General features: G+C 41.7%; 1 protein-coding gene across 1 annotated transcript in view; it reads left to right on the top strand.

Moving 5' to 3' along the window:
- Positions 1-24,554, top strand: part of kcnh5b (potassium voltage-gated channel, subfamily H (eag-related), member 5b) — a gene marked incomplete at both ends in the record, with an annotated part of 186,153 nt that overhangs the window by 123,451 nt on the left and 38,148 nt on the right. Inside the window, 2 exon segments of the mRNA XM_083998777.1 lie at positions 2,028-2,220; positions 21,109-21,305. Coding sequence (XP_083854903.1) covers positions 2,028-2,220; positions 21,109-21,305 — 390 coding nt within the window.

The following is a 24,554-nucleotide window of genomic DNA, read 5'->3' as shown; positions in this document are numbered from 1 at the left end:
GGAACTATGCAGGATTTTGACCTTAATTAACCAGCTTCAGAGTCCTAGTTCTGGTTAAATCAATGACTTGTAACTAGTTCCAGGGAGAATGGAGGCTCTCTGCCTTCCACCTAGCGTCTCTTGGCTGAAAACCAACCTTGTAAGATCAGAGCCTCCGACCCGGTGTCCCAGCTCTTGTCTCTGCGGCACCACCACACAAACTTAAACGAGATAACAACAGAACGTTACCAGACAGAGTTGTTTTAGAGGTAAATTCATGCAAAACCGCTGATGCGCGTTGCCTTCAGGGACAGTTTTTCATCAAACAGTCTCTGTATTTACCTCTAAAACAACTCTGTCTGGTAACGTTGTGTTATTATCTCATAGCGTGGTGAATGTGCAGGTCACAACTTGTCCACCAGAGCGTTGTGGAGTTGTTGGATTGTGTATTTGATGAGTTTGATGAGGGAAACCAAGAATTCCCATGAGCCTCCGTAGCGTAGCTCTGAGCAGCTCACAGCTCTGCTCCGCCGTTCTAAAAAATAGCTTGCACCGACAATTAAAGGTAACGAACCTACTGCTATGACTATAGGGATTATGGCAATGGGCCAATTTGACAAATGGTTGAACTATACTTTTAAACTTATTGAATTACATCACATAAACCAAAGTGAGCGCGTGGCAGAGAGACATTTGTCACTGCAATTGTGAGTACTACAACACTACTAGGAAGTAAAAGTTGATAAAACTGAATCACTACAGATCTGTTTCTCCGTCCTGCTGCTGCTGCTGCTGCAGGTTGAAAAGACCTCATGACTGAGAACATGAAATGCTGAGTCATGTTTTCTATTCCATTGTGAAAACTGGACTGAAACAGTTGTTTGTTCTTCTTACTGATGTAAAGCAGCTTCATCATCATCATCATCATCACCACCCAGCAGCAGCAGCAGCAGTCGGGTTCACACACATGACGTGAGCAGTTTAACAATGTCACATTAAAAGGGATTCTGAGTTCTGTCGTCGTCGTCTTCAAAACACTTCAACCCGTCTCCGTGTGCCGCTCGCTGCAGCGTGGGACCGCCGTCCCCGCCAAAACAAAAGCCCACTTGAAATAAAAACACAGAGATGTGTCAGGGAGGGTTTGAAGGGAGAGACGCTGCGTTGAGGGATTATTTCCTGACGGGGACGTAGGTACGTTTCCTCTCGAGGACTTGAGGTGATTGACAGGAAGAGGTGATAAAAAAACACTCAGGGAAACAGGAACAAAGCAGGAGGAGGATTCACTGCTACTGAAACAGATTATCTCTCTGTGTGGAAGCAGAACGATGGTTAATCCTCTGTAGATCATGAATGTGTTGGTGTTAAAGGGATAGTTCAACATTTGTTCATTCATTGCCATAATCGCTATAGTAGTAGCAGTAGGTTCGTTACCTTTAATTGTCGGTGCAAGATATTTTTAGAACGGCGGAGCAGAGCCGTGAGCTGCTCAGAGCTACACTACGGAGGCTCATGGGATTTCTTGGTTTTCGTCATCAAACTCATCAAATACACAATCCAACAACTCCACAACGCTCTGGTGGACAAGTTGTGAGCTACACATTCACCACGCTATGAGATAATAACACAATGTTACCAGACAGAGTTGTTTTAGAGGTAAATTCATGCAAAACCGCTGATGCGCTGATGCGTGTTGCCTTCAGGGACAGTTTTTCATCAAGCAGTCTCTGTATTTTCCTCTAAAACAACTCTGTGTGGTAACGTTGTGTTATTATCTCATAGCGTGGTGAATGTGCAGGTCACAACTTGTCCACCAGAGCGTTGTGGAGTTGTTGGATTGTGTATTTGATGAGGGAAACCAAGAAATCCCATGAGCCTCCATAGCGTAGCTCTGAGCAGCTCACGGCTCTGCTCCGCCGTTCTAAAAATAGCTTGCACCGACAATTAAAGGTAACGAACCTACTGCTATGACTATAGGGATTATGGCAATGGGCCAATTTTCCAAAATGTTGAACTATCCCTTTAATGGACTCTCTCTCTCTGTCTCTCAGGTGTTCAACGAGCACCCGGCCTTCCGGTTGGCCAGCGACGGCTGCCTGCGCTCGCTGGCGGTGGAGTTCCAGACGATCCACTGCGCCCCCGGAGACCTGATCTTCCACGCCGGGGAGAGCGTGGACACGCTGTGCTTCGTGGTGTCGGGGTCACTGGAGGTCATACAGGACGACGAGGTCATCGCCATCCTGGGTAGGAGGTCGTTCCATTTACTGTAGAAGGATAGGTCTTTAATTCATGGCCATTCACATCATGAAACCTGAGGAACGAGATGCTGAACAATTACTGAACTACAGGAAAAAACAGTGAGATAATAATTTGAGCTTGAGCAATTTTTTGCATTAATTATGTAAATTATAAAAATAACAAACTTCATGCAGCTTTTTTTATGGAGAACCAGGATTTGGACTGTTGTTTGGACATTTTAAGGAACTCAGAAGTTGTTTTTGTGCATTTTTTCAACTGTAATGCGTATTTTGATGCTCTGTTTGCTGTAAGAAACAAGCAAATCTCTTTAACACTAACTCTTTATTATGGTCGTGCAATATCGAAATATTCACAGAGAACGGGAGAAAATAACAGCTAACAACTTAAAAACTCAGATTCACCGCTGACGTTTTATCTGCAAATCGTCGTATTTGTGGAAAGTGAGAAGCGATGACACGTCTGAACCTGGTCCTCTGAGAGCTGAAGTGGTTTCATCTCTCACATCGCTCACGGAAAAACTCATAACCCGGCTCACTCAACACATGACAACGGGGACACAGTCAGACCTGCTATTTTTAAACACTTGGTTTGTGGAAATATCAACATTTCAGACAGAAAACCAAAAGCCTGAAAGCTGAGTCACTTGAGTCGTTGAAAAGCAGCAGCAGCAGCCGGTTCGGCTCGGCTCGGCTCGGCTCGTGTCGTGTCTGACTTTGGAGTGTTAAACACAAACAGACTCTTATCTGCTGCCGAGCATATTGCTCTCTGCAGCCTGCCACTGTAATATTCATGAGCAGGAGGAAGAGGAGGAGGAGGAGGAGGAGGAGGAGGAAGAGGAACCGGAAAAGAGAGAATAAGAGGCTGAGTGAGATAACGTCAGGGAAGCACTGATAGTATTGATGACACAAACTGCACACGTCCTGGTCGCCACCCGTGTGTCCCCGACCGGCGTCACTAACACAATAAAGATGATTATAGAGATTGCTCTGTGTGCGTGTGTGTGTGTGGAAGTTTTTAGGAAATCACACACACAGTCACTCCTACGTAGCTGCAGTCATATTTAACATTTAACACACAATATGAAAGCTGTAGTTTATTGATTATTCTGACTTATCGATCAGAGAGGTTGTAAAAAAAGCTGACAGTTTTTTTTCCTAGATTCATGAAGTTGTTGTGTCAAAGCTGCAGAAATGATGAATCTATGTCTCCTCTTTTTTTAAAGCTCTGGGTTTGTTGCCACCAAAACGATGAGCTAAAAGAGGCTGAAACCTTCTGCAGAACTGAAATCTAGTCGTCCTCCTCCTCCGATTAAAAAAAAACACATCCATACCAGCACGTCAAATTCTCTGTATATGTAAACTACAACGGAGTATTAGGGCCACATTGAGAAAAAAAAAAAAAACAGACTTCGAGAATAAAGTCGTAAATTACGAGAATAAAGTCGTAAATTACGAGAATAAAGTCGTACATTTATAAGAATAAAGTCGTACATTTATAAGAATAAAGTCGTACATTTATAAGAATAAAGTCGTACATTTATAAGTATAAAGTCGTACATTTATAAGAATAAAGTCGTACATTTATAAGTATAAAGTTGTACATTTCCTACGAGAAAAAAGTCGTAACATTACGAGAATAAAGTCGTAAATTTACAAGAAGTTTGTGATTTTTTTTATTTGTCAATGTGGCCCTAATACTCCGTCATAGTAAACGCTAAAACACAATAAAAAACACTGGACATTGCAGCCACACCAGCAGGTGGCGATATAAATTTAACTTTTAAGACTCATTGACCAAACATAGCAAACCTGAAGTACCAAAGTGAACTTTCGGTTTTGATCTTTGTTTACTATTTCCATGACAACCATCAGTCTTTATGTTGTAAGAGTGGTGTGCGTGACCCTGTTCAGATGTAGCGCGCATATCCATCACTTTCAATGTAGCCTACTGTAGACCTGCATCAAGCGCGCTCACAACCCAAAGTGATGCCATAGGGACGCGCATGCAGCAAGTGTACTGCTGCATGTCATCTCTATGGACCTGCTTCTCCAGCAGCAGCATCTTCTCTGCTCTCAGAGCTTTGCCCGGTTCTCGGCAGGCAGCAGCTAATTCCCCCTGTTCAACCAGAAACGCTGTTTTCTTGAAAATATCAGTTTTTAAGGACCAAAAATAGGCCCAAACGCAAGTTAAATGTAACCGGTTTTAGCTGGTTGCATTTACATGTGGAGATGCTCTAAGTGTTGATGTGACAAATATTGATTGATAAGACATAAGACTGTTCATTTATCCCACACATGGGAAATTTGGTTGTTAAAGCATACAAGCATTGTAGCGTGCAAGGTACAAAGTAGAAAAATATGCAAATATAGAAATAAAAAACTAGGCATAAAACAAATATATAAACATATAAAGAACAAAGAGAGATAGAGAGAGATTCTGTACACTTATGTTCCAAATTGAGTTTCAAGAGTATATCAGTTATCTACAAGAGTAGAATAAAAATTCAATATACACAGTGTGGTAAGGCAGAAAAGAAACTATTGCACAGATGAGGGGATGTACTGTAAGGGAGTGTACTACAGGAGTCAGGTTTGCAGTTTGCACACAAAATTGGAAGTGTTGGACATAAATAAATAAATAAATAATGCAGGTTTAAGGTAAAGAAAATAAGTTGAATTTATTTAAAATTTCATGAAGTCGTTGTTTTTTCGAGTTCATTTCTTAGGTTTAATCCACGAGCAGGAAAGAAGTCAGCATCGTTTGTGTTTGGTGATAAGATCTAATATTAACTTGGATGTTGCTCTATGATGGAATACATGGCGGCCCTGGATGGTGATACAGAGACGGCTGCAGCCACAGACTGGAGCCAGATTGGGATCAGCAGTGTTAGCTGGTGGCGCGATGCAAGATAGTGATCCGTTATGTCAGAGCCGCCGATGCACGGCAGCAGATAGTGGGAATCTGTTGCAGCAGCAGTTTGGTGGTGAACGAATATAAAGAACGATGTAGGAGACACAGAAGAGATAAAACGACTCTGCATATGAAGGAATGAAAATAGAAACGTGCAGAGAGGAGGAGAGGTAAAGAAAAAGAAAAATGAGGCGGCTGAGGGGAAACGTGGTTATGAAGGAAGAGAGATTTGAAAAGCAGGAGATAGAGGAAGTGCAGCTTCTCCATCTGTGTTTCCTCTTCACTTCCTTAACTTGGTTACGAGGCCGAGTCGGACGAGGCAGCGGCAGCCAGAGGTTCATAAAAAGCACATTAGATGTTTGCTAAATTGCCTCATCACGCTGAAGACATTAATCAATAAACTGTCAGACGGTTGTCATCGTGAGCTGCCGTCGCCGTGGAGAGACACGGACAGCACCGCTCCCCCCCAGCAGAGCGTTTCCCCAACATGTCCGCCGCCGTTTTCCACTTATCGTCTGATGTGTTTCCTGCAAACTCGCAGCTTCGACGTTTTTTCTGAGTCGTGTCAGATGAAGAGAAATGTTTGGTTTCCTCCTGTAGGAAACTTTTCCAGCGTCAACCTCAGACTAAATACCTGTGGCCACTCAATGTGTCAGATCTGTGTTTTGAAGTGTCTCTCTCGCCCAATTGCAAGCAAAAAAAAAAAAAAAAGTTTTAAAGTTAAAAAAGTTTGCAGAATGATACTGGAAACTGCATCAAAGTGGCCTCTTTTGAAATTGATTCATCACACCCTTCAAAAGTCTGCAGAGCAATCATTAACTGTTCTGGCTGCTTCTATTTCATTTCACTCATTTACTTTGCAAATTCTGGCTCCTTCCCTCCAGGAAATTATTTTCTACCACCAACCCCTCTGAAATAAATCTGTGTTAGACCTGATTTAATGAGAAAATAACAAAAATTCTCAAAAAGAAAAGTGGGTGAAGCTTTTTCACAGTGTCACGACTAATGAATCCAGCTGTAGAGACAGACCCCCCTTCCAACTTTATAAGCGTATACAGTAAGCGCATCCTTTAAATTCCTTAGTCCTCTCTACTGGCCCAGGTCTGGCTACAGGTTTGAGCCCATTAAAGCTTAATCTCAATTAGAGGTCGGGTCTATTTTCTGTGCAAGTTCTTGTGAATGTACAAAACCTCCCAAATCCCAGTAAATGGCCCGTTTGAACAGTTTCTAAGCTGTTTGATTTGCACATACAATAGTTAGAAAGCTCTGCTAAACCCACTCTTTTTCCCTTGGTGACGCTGTTAGAACCATCTGGTAAAACTTTTGTCAGCATAGACTCGCTACACATCGTTAGATCGCTTAGATTCAGTTCAGTGTAAAGAAACAAACCGGTCCTTTCTGAAGAACGTTGCTGTGCTCTGGCTCTTTCCTTGGGTCAGTTGGTTGAAGTGGCACCAGAGAGGCAAATTCATGCAAAACAGCTGATACGCGTTGCCTTCAGGGACAGTTTTTCACCAAGCAGTCTCTGTATTTACCTCTAAAACAACTCTGTCTGGTAACGTTGTGTTATTATCTCATAGCGTGGTGAATGTGCAGGTCACAACTTGTCCACCAGAGCGTTGTGGAATTGTTGGATTGTGTATTTGATGAGTTTGATGAGGGAAACCAAGAAATCCCATGACCCTCCATAGCGTAGCTCTGAGCAGCTCACGGCTCTGCTCCGCCGTTCTAAAAATAGCTTGCACCGACAATTAAAGGTAACGAACCTACTCCTAAAACAAATTTCCCAAAATATTGAACTATCCCTTTAAATAGAAATATAAGAAAACTAAAATGTTTTCTCTTGTGTAAATATCTCTGACAGAGCTCAGACAAACAGTCTCCACACCTTGTGCATGAAATGATTGGTTATAAAACCCTTGAAAACCTCTCAAGGACCCTTTGACGTCCACAGACTCCATTTTAGGTAACAGCTAAGCTCTCTGATGCTAATTGGATAGCTCGCAAGTTGTTGTCAAACTTTGTGTTGCATAGCAACCGGGAAAATATTCCCTTCTTCAGGAAAGCGATGCTGGCAGCTGCAGCTTGTGTTTGAGCAGGTAGAACAAAATATTAAAAAAAACAGCTACTGTGTGATGGCAGAAGAGGAGGTCAGCGAGAGGAGGACGAGGTGGGAGGAGGAGAGAGAAGAGCTGGAATCAAACGTGGAGGTTAAAGGAGAGAGTGGATGTAAGGAAAGATAAGGGCCCGGTCCTTGTGTGTGTGTGTGTGTGTGTGTGTGTGTTCATAGTATGCGAAGGAGGCAGCTTTTTAAAAAATCACAAAGTTTTCCTCGTCCTCGTGACAGCCGACTCGTTCTCAACCAGCTTCTTCTGTTGTGGTGAAAAAGGAGAGAAGGCTAAAGTTCAAGAGTTTTTCAATTTACCTCCAATAGAAGCTCTGGCTTTTATTTGCTTCAGCTGCTAAACCGACCCGGCTCATATCAGAGACAGACACGCAGAACAAATCTTCTGCTCTGCAAAGATGAAAATCCTCTCCAGTGGTTCTGTTGCTCCTGTTTAACAGAGTCAGAGCAGAATGAAAGAGTCGGGTCCAGAGCAGCTTCATTTACAAGTTTAATCTGCACTGATTCAACTTCTTCTAAATAAATGCATGTTCCGGCCACAGACTGTAAATAGCTCTGACTCTTTCCTTGTGTCAGTCAGAGTGGTCAACAGACCGGGCCGAACAACACAACTGGACGCGGGTTCAGGACGAAAACATAAATAACAAACCTCCATGTTTCTTTGTACATTGCATAGAAGAGGAAGTTCACCAGGATGATAAAGCTGTTAGGCTACCTCTATCATGCTGTTTGAGTTGGACCAGGTGCATCAGGTTCTATAATAGACTGGATTAGACTTTTAATATCTTTTCTTATGGTTGTGCTGCTTTTAAAGGGACAACGAGGAGTTTGTATTTGGTTATAAAAAAAAAGTCTCATATTAATGTGGATGAATCTATGTTACACACTTGTTAATGGGTCCATTTTCGATAAATATACTGTTTTGTCTTGATCGTTATTTTGTTATTAGTATTATTAGTGGTCCTACTTTCGGTTTCTTGGACGCTGCCCGGCGGGTCATGGGAATAATCGCCGTTTATGGTCGGAACTACGATGGTATCTGATCGTCTTTGAACCTCCGACTTTCATTCTTGATCAATGAAAACATTCTTGTCAAATATTTTCGCTTTTGTCCGCCGGTCCAAGAATTTCACCATGCACACGGAGGCTCATGGGAAATGTAGTGAAAACACTTTGCTTTCCAAAACTCCTCATAGTGCCTTTAATATTTAGCAGTTTTAGTTATTTATTTTCTTTAACACTTCATTTTTATATTGTTTGACATTTGTTTCTCAGTTCAGGTCAGGGTAAACTTTATTGTCCCCTTACCCCTACCTTACAATGCTTCACAGGGCAAAAAACAGTCACATAAAACAGATGAGGACATTAAGTGTTTTATAATGTAAACCACTTTGTTTTGCATTTAATTGTAAGAAAAATGCTATAGAGCTAAAGTCTGAGCGATTGGTTAATTTCCTGGTGAGGCAGTTTGAGTGGGAGCTGCAGGTTTCGCTCTGTTTGGTTTCTCACTCTCGGCTGCTTTAAGTGCTGGTGCTGTTGTCTGTCCCATTTGTTTTCTGTTAACTCCACATTAACCAGGTCTGTAAACGCATCGCTTCGTGTCCGGCAGTAGGAGAACAACACTTGTTTCATTGATTAGTGACGGAGAAACAACAGACAAGGACATGCAGATATAGTTAGTTTAAATTTGCACTGACATACACATACGCAAGCTTTGCAGTGTTTCTCTGTTCACACACACACTCACACACTGATCCACACAGTGTGGGATAAGGTGTGTATATGAACAGTTGCCGAGCACAGCAGGGGGTGGGAAGATGGAAGGGAGGGAGTCGACAGGAGAGTTTTTTTGGATTCTCACCTGCTCAAATGATCTTTTTCTCGTTTCAAAACCAAATTAAGCTCATGGAAGAAGAGGAGGAGGAGGAGGAGGATGGGAACGGGGACAAAGGAAATGATAGAGAGCACTGCAGAAGAAAAGAGGGAGGAGGCCACTGGGGAAAGAGGGGGAATGATGTGGCAAGAGGGAGCGAAAGGGAAGGGATGGACGGAGCAGATGGAGAGAGAAGACAAGGGGCATGAAGTTAAAAGGATTGAGGAGGAAGAGGAGGAGGAGAAAAGAGGAGTGGACTTGGAGGACAAAAAGACAGGAGGAGGACAGACTGTAAAACGGAGGTTAGGAGGATGGAGATTTAGACGAGGAGGGAGAGATTGAGAGGATTTACAAAAAAAATCGAAAGATGGAGGGAAATGAGGCAAAGTGGACGGATCAGAGGAGGATGGAGGGAGAAGAAGAGGAGGAGAAGAGGAGGAGGAGGATGGAGGGTTGTGGTTTTAAAGCTGCTGATTTCCCCAGGCTGAGCAGTGAGGCTGCTACACACTCTGCTCTCATTAGTGTCCACTGGCATCAGGTGTACACACACACAAACACACACACACAAACACATGAGCAGCAAAGGTTACATATACGAACGCCACTGTATCTTTTTATTATGACTCTTTAATGTGTAAATTAGCTTTGGTATCACGCTCTCATGCACACACACACACCGACACCTCATGCACAAGTGTAAATGAGCACGCAAACGTAAACACAACACAACACTGTGGCAACTCTAGTAAATACTCACATTTAATAACCCGCTAATTTCCCATGATCCACCAGGCTCAGCTCTACCCAGGCTCTCGTTCTCCGTCGCCTGCAGCCGGCAGCTCGACTCAGACGAGTAGTAACACCCAGCAGATCTGATGAAAAACATCCTGATTGTGGAGGTTTGGAAACCGTCCAGGAACTAATACTGCAGCTTTCTTTTTTTCCTTTTTCTTTTTCTCAGACACATCACACCAGACAGAAGTCCAATAAGATTACTGCGGCTATTGTCAGAAAGAATGGAGACCGGGGTCATTTGCCCACATTGACGGACAGCTGTGAAGAAAAAAATCAATCAATATGTCAGAAAGTGAGAACCAGCAGAGCAACAAACTTTTATTATAAATGACCGGTAACAAAGAGAAGATCCATATCAGTCTGTAAATCTGTAGCAAGGCTGGACAGTAAAACCTCAAATCTACCGCTAATCGATCTAAGAAGTAATGACTGTTGTATCTGAGTCTTGACCTTGAACGAGGGGATGAAGTCAGAAAGACAGCAGGAAACTTGTCGATACACAGGCAGACAGAACCAGAACCAGAGGGATGAGGCTAAATAAAACAAGCTAAAGAGTAAATAAACTTCACACCAGCAGTAACAACAGCACTGCTACTGTTGTTCAGGAGGAACAGAGAAGAAAGGAAGCACCGATACTGTAGCTACTGAAGAAATCTAGAGGAGACAGATGTTGTGGTACTTGAGATCGGTCTCAGTCTCAAACAGTTTCAAGGTCTTGGTCTACATTTTTACTCAGTCCAACCTAACCCTAACCCCCCCTAGTCTTGACTTGGTCTCGACCTCTTCAAAGTCTTGGTCTTGATGCGGTTTCAACCCCCTCACTATCTTTGTTTTGGTATGCTCTGGTCTTGTTCTTCACTCGGTCTCAACACCCTCAAAGTCCTGGTCTTGGTCTTGACTCGGATTCAACCCCCTTCAAATATTGGTTTTGTCCTGGTCTTGGTCTTGACTCAGCCTTGACTCCCTCAAAGTCTTGGTCTTTTGCTGGTCTTGGTATTCTCTGGTCTTGGTCTTGACCCCCTCAAAGTCTTGGTCTTGTCTTGGTCTTGGTATGCTCTGGTCTTGGTCTTGACTCGGATTCAATCCCCTTAAAATATTGGTTTTGTCCTGGTCTTGGTCTTGACTCAGTCTCAACACTCTCAAAGTCCTGGTCTTGGTCTTGACTTGGTTTCAACCCCCTCAAAGTCTTGATCTTGTCTTGGTCTTGGTATGCTCTGGTCTTGGTCTTGACTCCCTCAAAGTCTTGGTCTTGGTATTCTCTGGTCTTTGTCTTGACTTTGTCTTGACCCCTTCAAAGTCTTGGTATGCTCTGGTCTTGGTCTTGATGCGATTTCAACCCCCTCAAAGTCTTGGTCTTGTGCTGGTCTTGGTATGCTCTGGTCTTGGTCTTGCCCTGGTCTTGGGTTGGGTAGTCTTGACCACAACACTATGAGACACAAAACACACATGAATTAAGCAGGAAATGGTGCAAATAACAGGAATAAACTCAAATCTCAAACCCGAGGAGACGGAAGTAGCAGAATCTTTTTCTACTTTCTACAAAGCAGATGGAGTTTTTCAGCCCCAGTGAAAAACATTCTGCCAAATTTTACTCATGAGAGTGAAAAAATTCAACCCAACTTGTCTTGGCTCAACCAACTAGCTAGGTCGTTCGTCTGCGAAGCTCCTTCATGTTCTGTCAGATTGCTGCTGGTCCATTAACCTCTGTGCTTCTGAGGTTAAACTCTCTGCACAGATAACCTTTACTACTCTGCACCCCTGGGGTCACTTTCATGTTATGGGATGTTCTGAAGAGCTGATTGATGGGGGGGGGCTGACATTGTGGCTTCGGTTGTTTCATCTCAAGGATATACACCAGTGCAACCAATGAAGAGGACAGACCAGCTTTTATGTCATGGTTAAAGTTGATTTTATGTTATGTTAAGTCTAAATATCATCTAACGACTGTACAGTATCTTGAGTCTTTGAAATCTCAAATCACTTGCATAGGGTTCCTTACTTTAGGGATACCTTTTCACCCCCTTTTTGCCTTGTTTCCATCAAACCTCAGACAAACTGTTGGTATCTCAGCAGTCAGGGAACAGTTGGGTAAACAGACGACCAAACTGCAGCAGCAGTTTAGCCTGAATTATCTATAGATGATGATTTCTCCTCCTCCTCCTCTGCTCGTGACTCTGAGAAAAAAGAAAAAGAAAAAAAATCAGCCACCCTCTTATTTTGTTTTGCCAAAAATGATGAGCTGATTAATTTCTTAATCCATTATTCATGCTCGGTTATGAGAAAAGGATTTTTATTCTGGCCTTCTATTCACACAGCAATATGTTCTGGCCCACCGAGCACTACGTCAGCAGCGAGCAGGAGGAGATGAGCCTCCGACCGCATATGAGTCTGGCTGCGTTACAAGATCTGGTAATAAGAATCAGTGCAGGCCCATTTAAGATGTGGAATAGATTAGTGGAGAGGAATACATTAAGAGTTCAGTTTAAGATGAAAGGCAACAGAGAGGTTTCCTGATGCAGAGCTGATGTAAATCAAGCTGTTTGTAAGTTTCTCTCTTGCTACATAGCTAACATTAGCATGAACAGCTGGCTAGATGAAACATCGTGAATTCATAATCAAACTTTACTTCTTTACTCCAGAGGTGAAAAGCCACTCTTTTGTTTTCCTGCTTTTTCAACTACAGAAGTTAGCATGCTAACCAGCTAGCCTCGTCCCATCGTTTTCCGATACCGAGTCACTGTATTAGAATAAACAACGCCATTTGTTCTCAGGACTCGTGAACACATCTTTGAAGGGCGTCAACATGAATGAGGAAGTTATTCAGTCACTTGTACTCTGATAAAGATATGGTAAAGCTCTCTAACCCTGACATCAGATGAAATACGTCACTTTGATAAAAACCTGAAATGTGCAAGAAGACTGTCGCAGTGTGATGTAGAGATCAGCAGCTAGCTGCATGCAGCCGGCGTCTTCAGTTGGCTGGTCTTTTGTCAGCGTGCCACTCAGAATGAAAACCTGAGGATTTAATGCAGATGAATTGAAAGTGATTTTATGGATTATGCCTTTTTATTCTTTCCTGAAGTGAAAGTGCATTATGGGAGCTGCAGATAACTGCTTTGTTACGGGTGTTGAGCTGCAGGGGAAACTGCCACCTAAATCCACTGAATTTCATTTTAAATATTTGAGTTTTAGTGGCTTGAAGGCTGTACTTGTAGATGATAAAACATAGTCTCAGATTTACAGCATGTTTTGGTTCAAGCAGTTAAAACGTGCTGTGTTAATCAGTGTTAATAATTGTGAACCAAACCGCTCGTTGGCTGATTATAAAACGCTGTGTTTTTTTCTACGTCTTATATTTCATCACATTTCAAAGGACCATGCTGCATATTAATCTTGTGGGGGGGGGGGGGGAGAAAAAAAAGTTTATATTACTGCACATATGTTGTGAGGACCAGATACATCAGCATTCGGTAATTAATTCATCAATTACCGTAATGAATGGTCTCATTAGCATAAGTGGTTTTGATTAATATCAAGCTGATCATGTTGGAACTTTTAAGCACATCATGTTCCTCTTGTCGAGAACAGAATGAGCTTCATTAAACTTCTTTATTGCTTTTTTTCTGCACCCAACATATTGAGGAGAACTCGTTAATCATTAATCAATCAATTCCCGTCTAAAATTGGAGAGAAAAAAAATAAAACAAACTAAAGCATTTTCAGCCTGAAGCTGCAGCTGGATCAATGATTTCTCCGAAGTCTGAAGTCTGAAGTGCAGTAATTGTTTAAAAAGCGTACTCCAAATACTAATAGTGGCAGTACTTGTGGTGTGATGAGGGCCATTAATGCTGCTGTTGGTGGATATCAGTGTCACAGCAGCTGTATCGCTGTGTCCGCCCACTCACTTCTGCAGGATAATGGGCTGACAGGCGCTACAGCATCAGCAGCATCAGCATCCACAGCAGCCTCAAATGCCTCTCACTGGACTGACTGACGTCCGGCGAGCTGCACTGCATGATAAAGGCCCACCCGCCCGCAGGCAGTTTCTGTTTCTGCTGATGGGAGGATGGAGGGGGGTGGGAGGATGGGGGTATGATACAGGCTGCAGCAGCATCCAGAGTCACCAACACATCTGTTAGACAACGAAATCTGCAACATATTTCATTTAAAATCGATGTTTTGTGTCAGATAATCCACCGTTCTGTCTTCACCCTCTGGCTTTGTTCAAAATCACTCTCCTCTCTGTTTGTTTCGTGGCCAAAAAAAAAAAAAGTCCAAGACCAGGCAGTTATTGTATTTGCTACTTTTGCTGCATAAAGTTGTTAACTAACATCAGTTCTTGACATGAGTATAAAATATTCATTCCTTTTTAATTTTTTAACCCTTCAATTGCCCGTTTGTTTGCACAGTGCACTTCAAAAATGACCAATTTTCTATATTCTCAGGGTTGCTAAATTTTCTTATGTTATTATTATTAATGAGATCACATATATGTCAAAATTGTATCATTCATTGGAGTGCAGTAAGCACGTCATACGCCCCCTTATATTGGAAACTGAACATTTTACAAGAAATTGCACCCTTGATTAAAAATGGACAAATGACATAATCAACCCTAAAAATGTAGTTTTCATGGGTTTCAATTGGCCATGATGGAGCCCAAGTGCACAACTTGATGTATACAGTATAGTTACAGTAAAGGGCTGAAGCTGAAAATTAATAAATTAGATAAAAAATCCTGACCTTTGGGAAATGTCATTCCCTATGCACCAACACAGCTAAAATGGTCGTTAAAAAAGAAAGCGAACTGGAAACAAATGGCCAGATAGAGCCTGGAGGGTTAATGACTTTTTTTTTTTTTTATCTGTGTTTGGTTTGCGTTTACGTCGAGAGCGAGGCTGAGATCTGATAGTGAGTCCAGTGGGTCCTGCAGGATCCCATTGGGATTAAAGGAGTTTTAATACACTACTGGTGGTGGTAGGGAGGAATGTAGATGTGTTGCTTCATCTGCCAGTCGTTCCAGCAGGGAGTCGTCATATACAGCCTGAGTCTTTAGTCAATAAGAGATCAGAGAAACAAGAACTGACTGGGATGTTTGAAGCTCCATGTTCTCAGTAACACTTAGAAACCCACTAATGGGAAACGGTGTCAGGACAAGATGAGAGTGGACGAGTCAAAGAGCTCCTGTACTGTAAATAAAAGAGACGAACCAGAGGAGCGGAAGTTGGACAGTTGGATAAAGTTTCTCTCATTTAGGAAACTGATCAATCATCTCTTTGATTCCATTTCAATAAAGGAGACATGCTGGAACATCTCAATCAGGAAACACAGTGGCTTTACTGTTTTTTATTTTAATGATATTATATTAATTATTGTATATATATATATATAGGCCCTATGTGTGTGTTATGTAATAAGAGTAATTTCTCATTTTTTGTTGGATAGAAGCAGTGAGTTGGATGTTTTTAAAAGTCAAACTTGTAGTATTTGACAGTGTTTTTTTTCATCAGTTGAACAGATAAAAACATTTACACTTCATACAAACAGGTAACAACCACCACACAGATTCACACACCTGTTGGTTGATCAACAGGTGTGTTAGAAGTCTCTGAGACACTGAGATTCCCACACACTTGTTCTCTTCCCAAAGGACTTTATATTTGCAGCTTCACCTTAATTACTAAATGCAAAGCACGTAAATGCATCATGGGTCCGTCCACGCCCATATTTGGAGTTGGCCTTCATCTCTATCTAAACTACGTTCACACCTGTTAAGTTTCATGAGTGACGCACACGCGCGCGCACACACACACACACAGTGAAACTAACAAGGCTGAAAACAACACTGGTCCCTCTGTCACACACGGTCATAATGAGCAACTTGTTCATGTCAAGATGTTTGGTTTTTTTGACACTGAGGGTCAGGAGAGTCGGGGATCAATCAGCACTTATTGATCACCATGTTGATGTTAATATGTCAGTTCAGGGCTCAGTGGACTCTCTTTGTTCACCATCGATCATGTTTTTATCTTCTGGACTAAAGAGGCTTTCACACCGACCTCGTTTGGTCCAGACTTTTTTTTTTTTCTGTTTGATCCAAACCAAATTTCCAGGTGTGAAAGTTTCCTGGACGTTCATCTGAATCCCAACAAGGCTCCACATTGGACCTGATGGTGTTGATGCTGCTGGTAGCTGGAAATGACATAACTGTTTCAGTGTGTTCTCAAACGTTTTCACACCAAGGACCCCTAAATTAACACATTGGACAAAAGTTTGAAGCAAACACCAGAAATACACAAATATTTGTTCTGAGACTGAAGAAAGTTACTTTTTTTAGTCAATGTACGTTCAAATTAGTATACTGTAGAGAAAAAAATGTTAGAATTTTTTCCCAAAATGTTGAAAAAACAATTCTAGAAAAAAGTGGTAAAATTAAAAAAAAAAAAAAAAAAGTTTCAAAAAAGAAATTCTAGAAAAAGAAGTAAATTTCAAAAAATAAAAATAAATTCTCAAAATTTTTTAAAGATTTTAGAAAAAAAGTGGTAAAATTTCAAGAAAAAAAATATTTTAAAGAAACTTTCTCAAAAAACTGAAAATTCTAGAAAAAAAGTAGTAAAATTTCAAGAAAAAAAAAAATCTCAAAAAACTTCAAAAATTCTAAAAAAAAAAAAGTGGTAAAATTTCAAGAAAAAGTTGGGGACCCTCTTGAACCCTCTCGAGGACCCCTTGGAGTCCCCGGACCCCACTTTGAGAACCATTGTTATATAACACAATAGTTCATAGTCACTTTGCTATCGAGCTTTGGTGACTTTGCGACTACGTCATACAGTACGCACATCTGTTTACAAACCAACGCAGCATATGTAGGTGATGAGGACAAGACGTCAACATGTCATAAACAGTTCCAACCGGATCAGATGGAGACGATGGAGCAGAAACACCAACCAGAGTTCAGACTGTCAGGTGTTAAAACGCCCAAAGTAAACCAGACCTACCAAACCAAACCAATGGCCTGATAACTGAGGGTTAAACTGAGGTCAACACTAGAGCAGAACCTGGATGCTGTAGACGACAGCAGCGTGAACATTGTGCTCGGTGTGTAATGGATGATATGAACACTGTGTTTCTGGGCTGTGGCTGAGCGCCGTTACAAAACCTGGTGATGTGAGGTCATGGCACCGATGTGTCCGTCCCCTCCTCTCCTTCCCCTCCCCTATCGTAACAACCCTCACTGTGGTTTTTAACCCTGCTGTACAGTGTCATGCTCGGTGAAACCAGCCCTCCTCCCCTCCTCCTCCCATCCTCTCCTCCTCCCCTCCTCCTCCTCCCTCCTCCCCCCTCCAGGACCAAGTCCACATCCAGACGGCTAATTGGCGTGGAGCTGCGGTTTTCTCCGGGGAGCTCATTCCTGCTGCTGCTGTTGCATGCTGGGAGAGAAAGAGACTGTTGGGGGGGCACAGTGGAGATGAGATCCAGTCACTCACTCACTCACTCACTCTCTGTGTCAGCTGTTTTAGTGAAAGTATGTTGTGTGAGTGTAACGCGCTGTGTGTTGTGACAGCTCGTGGACACTGTGCACTGCTTTTCGTCACATCCCATCCGGGTCAGCTGTCACGGAAACGCTGAGCTGGCGGTTGTTTGACACAGATCTGAGTCCTGATTGGCCCAGATTCAACTTTTTTTTGTGTGTGTATGTGTGTGTGTGTGTCTATTACAGTGAGAGTGAATGAAGGTGATATTATTCTCCCTCACTGGAAACAAACTGCTGATGAAGCATTTTTTTTTTTGACTTTATTAATCCACTGTATCTAAAAATAAACCTGTCAACTGCAACTTTTGATACGTGAACGATTTGATGCTGCTTACAAATCTATAATTATTACTATCATTATTCTTATTCTTATTATTACTATTACCAGAGGAACTGAGGCGTGTAAACATGCGTCGGTCTGCCCGGGCTGATTAGCATGAGGAATGTGAGCTGGCAGGTGATGAGTCAAGTGTCCAGGTGGCTGCGTTTGGGTCGGGATCAGAGGGGGGAGGGAGAGGGGGGAGGCAGGTGAGTCTCAGTGCTTCAGGGCGCAGGAGTTTATTTTTGGCTTTTTTTTTTTTTTGCAAGAAAACTGCAACTTCTGTAAAAAGAAAAAAGAAAAAAAAGAAAAACTGATATGACTAAGAACCAGTTCCTCTTTAATCTACACAGACATGATGTTTCACCACATATAACTGCATCACATCACATTAAAATACATTACAGTCATCTGACAGACAACATTAGTTGGAAGTGAAAGGATCCCAGAGTTTGTTGTCATGTCAAGAACAGAAAGAACTCCTTCAAAATAAAGTGCTGAAAAGTGAAAGTGCAGAAAAGTCCAACTGGGATCTTTTTTTTGCATAAACCTTTAATGCTTTTGAGCACATTTTCTGAATGTTTCTTCACTTTTACATAAATGTAATGCATTAATATTTATTACTTCTACAGTAACATGTTAAATGCAGGACTTTGCAGATACAGTAAGCCCAAGCATGAATGCAAAGACATGTACAACTGTTAAATCTGTCTTATCTCAGGACGAGTGGCTGCACAGCTGTTAAAGACACAATTAGGTATACGCAAAGACATATGTTCAGTTCCTGCAGAGATCATACATAATACATAAGTTACAACTAAGTAAAAAAGTCACAGCTTTACTGTAGACCTTTATTTGACAATGTTTTGTCACCACCATCCTGATTTCTGTGTAGATTTTTATCATTTTGTGTACAGTGATAATCAATTATGCAGGGTTAGTCAATGTGTGTGGTTCGATGGGTCCATTATCAGCTTTTTTTGTTGTTTTTTACAGTTAAACTAATGAAAAAAAAAACCACTTTGTACTTTCCCAGTTTGACTTTTACTGTAATTTCCATCAGCAATTTAAAAAAACAAAAAACAAAAACCACCGCAGTAGAAGAGACAAACAAAAGAACAAAACAAATTCAAATTCAAAGAAAATTTCAACACGTTTCACACACACAAACACACAGACACAGTTTGATCGGCAGGAAGAAATTGTACCAATGTGAAACTGTTTGAAATGTCACTCTGGTTTTGTGATGAAAGTCGAGGCTCCGTTCTGACTGACAGCTCTCAGAAACACAACCAGAGGGATAACTGCAGCCGTCGGACCATCTCCCTCTTATTAATGCACTTTGTTCTGCCTTTTCCCTTCTTACTCACACCACCACCTCCTCCTCCTCCTCCTTTTTTATTTTTTATTTTCCTTTGTCTCTCTGCCACATTTTCTCCTTTTCGTTCCGCTCGGATTATGTTGGATCCGAGGCTGATGAAATATCTGTAACTGTACCTGTTACATTACGTGCCTCCTGGTATCAGCGACACGTGGTGAGATCAGCAGCTCTCTCCGGTTGCTAAGGCCAGGTAAAAACTGTTGCTAGGGACAGAAAAAGAGCGCAAGAGTGTGTAGTACTGTATGTGTGGTTTATGCAGAGATGCAGATGGTGCACGTTCAGTGTTTTACTCTCGACATATGTCCGTACGGCTCCTCGTATTCATCAGTAAATCTCCTTTTTCTTCTTTTACATCGTTATCTCTGATCTCCTTTTATCAATACGACCTAATGTGCTGGTCCAATAAAAGATGTCACTCTCTGTTTGTCTGGAAAACTCTACTGTGGTTACACTTCCTCTGTTATGTGGTTTGGAGCTGCAGCATCAGAGAAACCCAGTTGAAGAAATGAAGATAATAGAGTTTCCTGGAGAGCTGCAGCCACAGGGACTTGGCTCTTCAACACACGAGCAACTCTTAGAAAAAAAAAAAAGAAGAAAAATCCAGGGCAGCTCTCGAAAACTTCTGCAAAAAAGGTCCAATCTGTATTAAAAACCTCTCTCTCGGTTTTCTGCAAACTAAAGTGCTCATCAGCTGCTCTTAACTGCACTTTTTAGAAACACATAATCCGACAATCATGACCACTCTGCGTGTCGATTGTGGGGAGCTCTGTTAGGTGTTTTTGACTCAGTGGTAATGACAGCAGAGTTTGAAGGACTTTATACTTTAATATCCCTGAAACGGTGTTATTTTACACCAGGAAATCGATTTTTTTTTCTGTCTGGCTCTGGCTGCAACTAATCATTCTCATTCTTGACTGGTTTTCCAGATATTTCTGTGGTCTCTAAATAACTAAAACCCGCCAATGTTGATTTATCCAACAACAGTCCAAAAGCAGAAGATTCCGTTTTTATATTACACAACTTTAAGAGGAGCTACGGTATGCAAGATTTGTACCTGAATGCCCAGCTTCAGAGTAGTAATACTGGTTAAATCATTGACTTGTAACTAGTTCCAGGGAGAATGGAGCGTCTCTTGGCTGAAAACCAACCTTGTAAGATCAGAGCCTCTGACCCGGTGTCCCAGCTCTCGTCTCCATGGCGACACCGCCACACAAATATTTGTTCTGAGACTGAAGAACATTACTTTTTTAGTCAATGTATATGTTCGAATTAGGGCCAATGGCGTGAATTTGTGGAAATATTGTTGAGAAATTTCTGGAAAAAAGACTTTTTGTGATAACATTTTTCAACAAATAAAAGTTTTTAAAAAAATTCTAGAAAAACGTGGCAAGAATTCTAAAAAAAAAAGAAAAATATTTTCCCAAAAATGTCTCAAAAAACTGGTAAAAAAAATGTTTTAAATTCTAAAGAAAGTCGTAAAATTTCTCAAAAAAAAAGTTTAAAGAAAAATCTTGAAATAGTGGTTACATTTCTATTAAAGAAAAAAAAAAAAGTTTGAGAATCATTGAGTCAATGACTAGTAACTAGTTCCGGGGAGAATGGAGGCTCTCTGCCTTCCACCTAGCGTCTCTTGGCTGAAAACCAACCTTGTAAGATGTCCGTTCGGTGTTCCAGCTCTCGTCTCGTGAGAAACATGGACTGCTTTACGGCACAACGACGCAGTGAAAATATGCACTCAGAAACTGTAGGAGGAGCTCCGGAGAAAGAAAAAAAAAGACCAAAACAGCAAAAAAGAGACCGGACTTGCAGAGTTTACCCTTTTTATTTTAAAAGAAACAACAGGACCAGTGGATTGATTTGTTTCAGGTCCTCACACCTGAGATGGTTGTTGGATAATTCAGGTAAATCTAAAAAATTCTTGTTTCCTTTTCTCCTTCAGGGAAAGGCGACGTGTTCGGCGACGTCTTTTGGAAGGAGACGACCCTCGCTCACGCGTGCGCTAACGTCCGAGCGCTGACGTACTGCGACCTGCACATCATCAAGAGAGAAGCTCTGCTCAAGGTGCTGGAGTTTTACACGGCCTTCGCCAACTCCTTCTCCCGCAACCTCATCCTCACCTGCAACCTGCGCAAGAGGGTAAGTCTCACATCTGTTTTTTCACACACACTGTACGATCCTGATGATTCTCAAACCAGTAAAACACAAGTTAATGCACAGATATTTAAACCTTTATTTACACCGTATGTTTGCGTGCAGCCTCATATTTAGCATGGACGACCAGTTTATCAGTAGTCGGATGTTGCCTTTCTTTTGTTGGTTTCTTGTAAGCTACTGTAGAAAGTAACAGAGCTGTTCAATCAGAAATTGCACAGTATGGTTATATGTTTTTTGTCCAAAATCCAATTTTATGAAACGCAATTTCATAATAGCACGGCCAATAAAAATCTAGGAGAATGTGATTAGCTGCCTGTTAGCCTGCCAGACTTAGTGCTATGTTGCTAGTTAGGTTAGCTACCTCATTAGCTCTTAGTCAGTCACTTGTGTTCTCAGATTTTTATAGATTAATAATAAGGAATGTGATTTAGTAGTTGAGTTTTCATTGTTAAATTGTGGCGTCAGTTGAAGTCATGTTAGCAAAGTTAGCAAGCTAGAAGTTTGAAGGGTGTTTCCACTGCAGGAACTTCGGGGTAGTTTTACGTGGCTGTTAGCATCTCCACTGCAGGAACACAGAACTTTTCTGGCGGCTAAACGAGTCCCTGCTTGGCGTAGGTAGGTACTCAGGGCCCCGAAGAACAGGTTTACTCTGTGCTGATTGGGTATAACTCAAAATGGGATGTTACCCCAAGAGGAAGCTCCATAGTAAGCAGCATTTTTAAACCTCGGGATTCTACACTGCAGGAAAACAACAAGAGCAGTAAAAGGAAAACACACACCATTACAAAACAAAACTATGAAGTTTGACGATCCAAACTTTGCACATTATGTCGCCTCAAGAGTCTGGCAGGTCCAAGGGGGCAGTTGTCGGTCTGAGAAGTGAAGCTCACTTCCGCGTTCAAAAAACTGCAATCCCCTCGGCTGCCACTGGGGGCTGGTGTCAGAAAGCAGCATTTCTCCATAGACCCCCATGTTAAAATCGCCGACTTTACATCCTCAATAAACATGATCAAAGCCTGGTGTCATCACGTTTTTTGGTTTCAACCGATAGTTTCTACCCCCGCACAAACTCTGAGGGGGGTGAATTTTTTTTAAACTCTACCGTTTTACTATTATTAGGTTTACACGCCCACCAAAATCCAACATGGCGCTGTTCAAGCCGCCATATTTGAGTCACAAAAACGACTCCCCAAAACCAATGGGTGACATCACGGATGCTACGTCCATGTTTTTTACAGTCTATGGGCAGGTCCCATACAGAGTGAGAGTATGTTTCCTGTAAAATTCCTTTACCAGGAACTTCCTTGATGGAAACGGTGTTGTAGATAGCCTACAGTAAAGTTCATTTGCACATCTTTTTAGAAACAGGTGGTGTAAGAGGCCAAAGACTCGACGTATGTTTCCAAAAGAAAAAAAATCTGTATCTCTAAATATCACAAAGAACATTTTTGATTTGAGAGAAATGGAAAAGTTTTGCCTTGTGGATGTGAATTAGCATGAATTAGCATTTTCTTAAAATCTGGTTGCAATCTGTGATAAATTTGGATGCAAATCTGATTTGAGTCTTAAGTCGTCGTTGGTCGACATACATGATCGTTTCATCACATCTGTACTAACTCCTCTCACCACAGCTGAGTATGAAGGACTCTGATTGGTTGCTTGTTACTGTAGCATGAAGCAGCAGCGTAGGAGTCAGAGTCGACTTTAACTTTGTACCTTTAAGTTTTCATGGAGGAACCAGATGTTTTCTCTTCTCTTACACCGATAATAATTCAACCTGGAGAGTTTAATGTTCACCCGAGCTTAGAGGTGCTTCAGCTGTCAGTCATCCGGCTCCGTCTGAGCAGAAAATGAGCAGCACTTTATTAAAAAAAGACGAAGACGGCGTTCCGGAGGGAAATCTGAGGAAAAAATCAGGGATTCGGGGTTTGAAACATGCAAAGAGGAAGTAGATGTTAAATACATTTCTCCAGGATTTTTTAAATTATTTTAATGGAAATAAAACTCCTTATTGAATTTACTTTCCTCTCATTATAACTCAGTTGTGTATTTGTTGTTCAGTCTTCATACTCTCTGAGCTCAGCGGGTCGTTTCCTCAGCGTGCGTTCAACACAATAAATTATACATACGGCACCGGTCGCCTCATTATGTCCCGTGCCCTTTAGTCCTGGCAGCAGGCTCCTCGCTCTCTGCAGCGTTTTCCATACTGTGTTTAAGTTCATTGTTTACAGATCATCAGTTATTGATGACCATGTGTTTTAACCACCTGCAGCACAGAAACAGAATCTTCTCCCATCGCTGCATCGTCTGTGGTTGTAGAGACTTGTCAGTTGCTGTGGTTCATAATGGACATTGATTGGACTCCATCTCTTCAGTAACAGTGAATATTAATTGAAATAAAACACTATATATACAGTATTTATTGACCGTGCTCCTCTAAAGTAAATGATCTTAAAGCTGGCAGCAGGTCTCTGTCTGAGGTATCGATCAGCTTCACTTTCTCTGGCTTCAGCTCCAGAAACTGCTTAATGCCTCTGCTAACTGGCTTTTATATTCATTTACTTAATATATTGTATCTGCATGAGATCTGTCCACTCATTTATGATCAGAAACTTTATTATTAATACAATAAATTACATTAATTACATTTTAAAATAAAAAGCTGCAGGCATCAGTCACCGAGTCCAGACTGAAATATCTCAACAACCTTCAGATGATGAACCTCCTCTGACTCCGGTGACATTTCCTCCGGCTCTGCTGCGGGCTTGACATTTGTGATTTTGGAGTGAAATATCTCCACAGCCATCAGATAAATTGCCACGAGATCCGGTGCAGGAATTCAGCCCCTAATTTTCCATCCGACTCCTTCATCATTCTGTAGGTTAAGGAAACTAAACTAAAATCTTTTCCCATCAGCCTCAGCTGTGCTTAGTGCTTAAAGCCAATAGCAAATCTTTATTCTGACTCTCTGCTCTAAACTGCTTTAAAGATCCAACCTGCTGCTGCTATTTAAAGGCTTTGTACTTTCTTAACCCTCCTGCTGTCCTCCTGGGTCAAGGAAGGAGGGATGAAAGGAAGGAAGGAAGGAAGGATAAAGGGATACAAGGAAGGAAGGACAAAGGGAAAGAAGGAAGGAAGGAAGGATAAAGGGATACAAGGAAGGAAGGAAGGAAGGAAGGACAAAGGGAAAGAAGGAAGGATAAAGGGATAGAAGGAAGGAAGGAAGGACGA

Source organism: Trachurus trachurus (assembly GCF_905171665.1).
Source record: "Trachurus trachurus genome assembly, chromosome: 22".
NCBI lineage: Eukaryota > Metazoa > Chordata > Actinopteri > Carangiformes > Carangidae > Trachurus > Trachurus trachurus.
Note: the sequence above shows the minus strand (reverse complement) of the source record. Positions and strands in the feature narration are given on the sequence as shown.